This window comes from Sinocyclocheilus anshuiensis, unplaced genomic scaffold (genome assembly GCF_001515605.1).
Source record: "Sinocyclocheilus anshuiensis isolate Anshui unplaced genomic scaffold, SAMN03320099.WGS_v1.1 scaffold10494, whole genome shotgun sequence".
NCBI classification, from domain to species: domain Eukaryota; kingdom Metazoa; phylum Chordata; class Actinopteri; order Cypriniformes; family Cyprinidae; genus Sinocyclocheilus; species Sinocyclocheilus anshuiensis.
The window spans coordinates 6-3,046 of record NW_015559054.1 but is presented as its reverse complement, the minus strand read 5'-3'; the positions used below and the strand labels follow the sequence as shown (position 1 = coordinate 3,046).

General features: G+C 37.0%; 1 protein-coding gene across 1 annotated transcript; it reads left to right on the top strand.

The window, feature by feature from the left end:
- Positions 1-226: 226 nt before the first annotated feature.
- Positions 227-2,188, top strand: LOC107681554 (calcium-activated potassium channel subunit alpha-1-like; the record flags this gene model as incomplete). The annotated part of the gene is made up of 3 exons (XM_016477867.1): positions 227-477; positions 542-734; positions 2,024-2,188. Coding segments are annotated over exons 1-3 (565 nt in total), but the record flags the coding sequence as incomplete, so codon positions are not given.
- Positions 2,189-3,041: the final 853 nt, after the last annotated feature.

Sequence of the window (3,041 nt, the reverse complement as noted above, 5' to 3'; positions counted from 1 at the left end):
TATATATATATATATAAATTAGACAAATTGCGTAAAATTATCAATTTCTATAAATAATAAAACTGAAAGTTTTTAACATTTTATTTCAGTTAACATTTATTTCAATTAATGTAATTCAATTTTTTTTTTAGAGTAGATACTCAATTTAGTTGTAGTTAACAATAACAACAGTGTGCCAGACTAGTGTTTGTGACTAGTTTTAAGGTCTGTAGAGGTCAGTCATTGATTTATTGGTCTGTATTTCTCCCTCAGACTCGCAGCGAGGCGGCCATGACGGTTTTGAGCGGTCACGTGGTGGTTTGTATATTTGGCGATGTAAAGTCGGCTCTGATCGGTGTGCGGAACCTGGTGATGCCTCTGAGAGCCAGTAACTTCCACTATCATGAGCTGAAGCCCATCGTGTTCGTGGGCTCTCTGGAGTATCTGAAGAGAGAGTGGGAGACGCTACACAACTTCCCCAAAGTCTCCATCTTACCCGTGAGTGGACGCCTGTCTCTCTGTTCAACCCATGATGCGTTTCTGACGTGTGTCTCCTGTTTAGGGAACTCCACTGAGTCGGGCCGATCTGAGAGCCGTCAACATCAACTTGTGTGACATGTGCGTCATCCTTTCAGCCAATCAGAACAACATCGACGATGCTTCTCTGCAGGATAAAGAATGTATTCTGGCGTCTCTCAACATCAAGTCCATGCAGTTTGATGACAGTATTGGACTCCTGCAGGCCAACTCTCAAGGTAAAGACAGGACCGCAGGTGCAGAGTCAGCACCGTCTCGTCCCCGGCTCAGATTTTTTATTTTTTTCTGGTGAAAGAAATACACAAATGAAGAAGAAAGCCAACATATTAAATTTCATGGGTGTATAATAACGGAGTAATCCACTATTTTGTAGAGGTGGGTCAAAACCTAAGGGGTTTCACCTGAGATTCGGAGCCAAATTACAGGGGGTAAAAATGACTTCAGAAAGCTGGCAGCATCATTATATTATTTTTACACAGAGATTGGTAGCTCTATTAGTAACATGTGTTGACGTTAGTAATCTTTGTTGCGATATATGGCGATGGTGACCATTCAAACATGGGGAAAAAACACTTCTTGTGTTTTTTTCCTGAAGTTTGCAAGCCTGTAACTCAAGAAGCATTACAGATATCTTAATATCCTTTTAGATTTTAGTTCTTAACAAACTTTTCTTTTGGTATCGTAATTTTTAAGGCCCTATATGGTTCATTTTCAGAGATGTAGGAATTTCAATGTGGCTCCTTGAGTAATTTGTTTAAATTATATGGCACTCAGACATGGATGTTCTATGCAATTAGATAGATGGATGATCTATTTTTTGATAGATGGAAAGAAGATACATTTATAGTTTCAAAATTATTTGTACTTCAGACATTCCACTTTAAATTCAATACGTATCATATTTTTGCAAAGTGATCAACATTTGGTTTTTGACCACTGAAAATGTGTACAATTTACTCCCGGAGCCACATTTAGATTCTAATATCTATGGCACTGAACCATATAGAGCCTTAAGAAAATGAAGATACCAAAAGAAAAGTTTGTTAATGCCCACAATCTAAAAGGGCATTAAGGTAACTTCAATACTTCTTGAGTTACAGGCCTACAAACCTAAGAAAAAAGCTTGAAAAGTGCTTTTTCCCCCCATTTTTGAATGGTCATCATTGGCATATAATGAAACAACGATTGCTAAAGTCAACAGATTTTACTAACAGAGCAACCAATCTCTGTGTAAAAATAATATAATGATGCTGCCAGCTTTCTGAAGCCATTTTTACCCCCTGTAATTTGGCTCCAAATCTCAGGTGAAAATGTAATTTTGACCCCCTCTACAAAATAGTGCATTACTCAGTTAATTTACACCCATGACATTTAATATTTTGGCTTTCATCGCTATTTATGTTTGTCTTTCTTGAGAAAAAATATGAACAAAATAAAAAATTGGAGCTTGGGAAGTTTCTGAAATGTGGTTGACGCTGTATTCATGTATTTTTGTGCTCTGCTCCAGGCTTCACTCCTCCTGGAATGGATCGCTCGTCTCCGGAGAACAGTCCCGTACATGGATTGGTGCGGCAGGTGTCCATAACCACCGGAGCAAACATTCCCATCATCACAGAGCTCGGTGAGACTCATATTACACTCACATTTAAGCACAAATTAATACTTTTATTCAGCAAGGGCGCATTAAATTGCTCAAAAGTGACAGTAAAGACATTTATAATGTTACAAGATTTCTATTTCAAATAAATGCTGTTCTTTTGAACTTTCTATTCATCTGTGAATCCTGAGAAATAAAATGTATCACAGTTTCCACAAATATATTGTGCAGCACAACTGTTTTCAACATTGATAATAATCAGAAATGTTTCTTGAGCAGCAAATCAGCATATTAGAATGATTTCTGAAGATCATGTGACACTGAAGACTGGAGTAATGCAAATCAGCAAATTAGAATGATTTCTGAAGATCATGTGACACTGAAGACTGGAGTAATGATGCTGAAAATTCAGCTTTAATCACAGAAATAAATTACATTTTAACATATTCACATAGAAAACAGCTGTTTTAAAATTCAAATAATATTTCACAATATTACTGTATTTACTGTTTGTTTTTTTCCTCAAATAAATGCAGCCTTGGTGAACAGAAGAGACTTCTTTCAAAAACATTAAAAAAAAAACACTATAATAAGGTCCCATTAGTTAAAGCTGCAGTCTGTAACTTTTTTTGGTTAAAAATGATCCGAAATCAATATTTGAGCCAGCCAGTGTTCAAAACTATCACCTTATTTTAGCCCGATTCACAACGGTTAGCTTATAATAATATTTTCTAATTTGAGTGGTACGGGTAGGTTTTCGTGGGGAAATTCGAGCATGGCATTGCGTACGTCACGTCTGTAAACATAAAGAAGTTGTCCCGGCTACTAGGCTATCGCATGTGAGGATCCTGCAGGTGGCGGATCGTTTAGCCTTTTCTCACAGCAGCCGGAATAATTAAATTTATCATTTTGATGGCAGATTGTAATC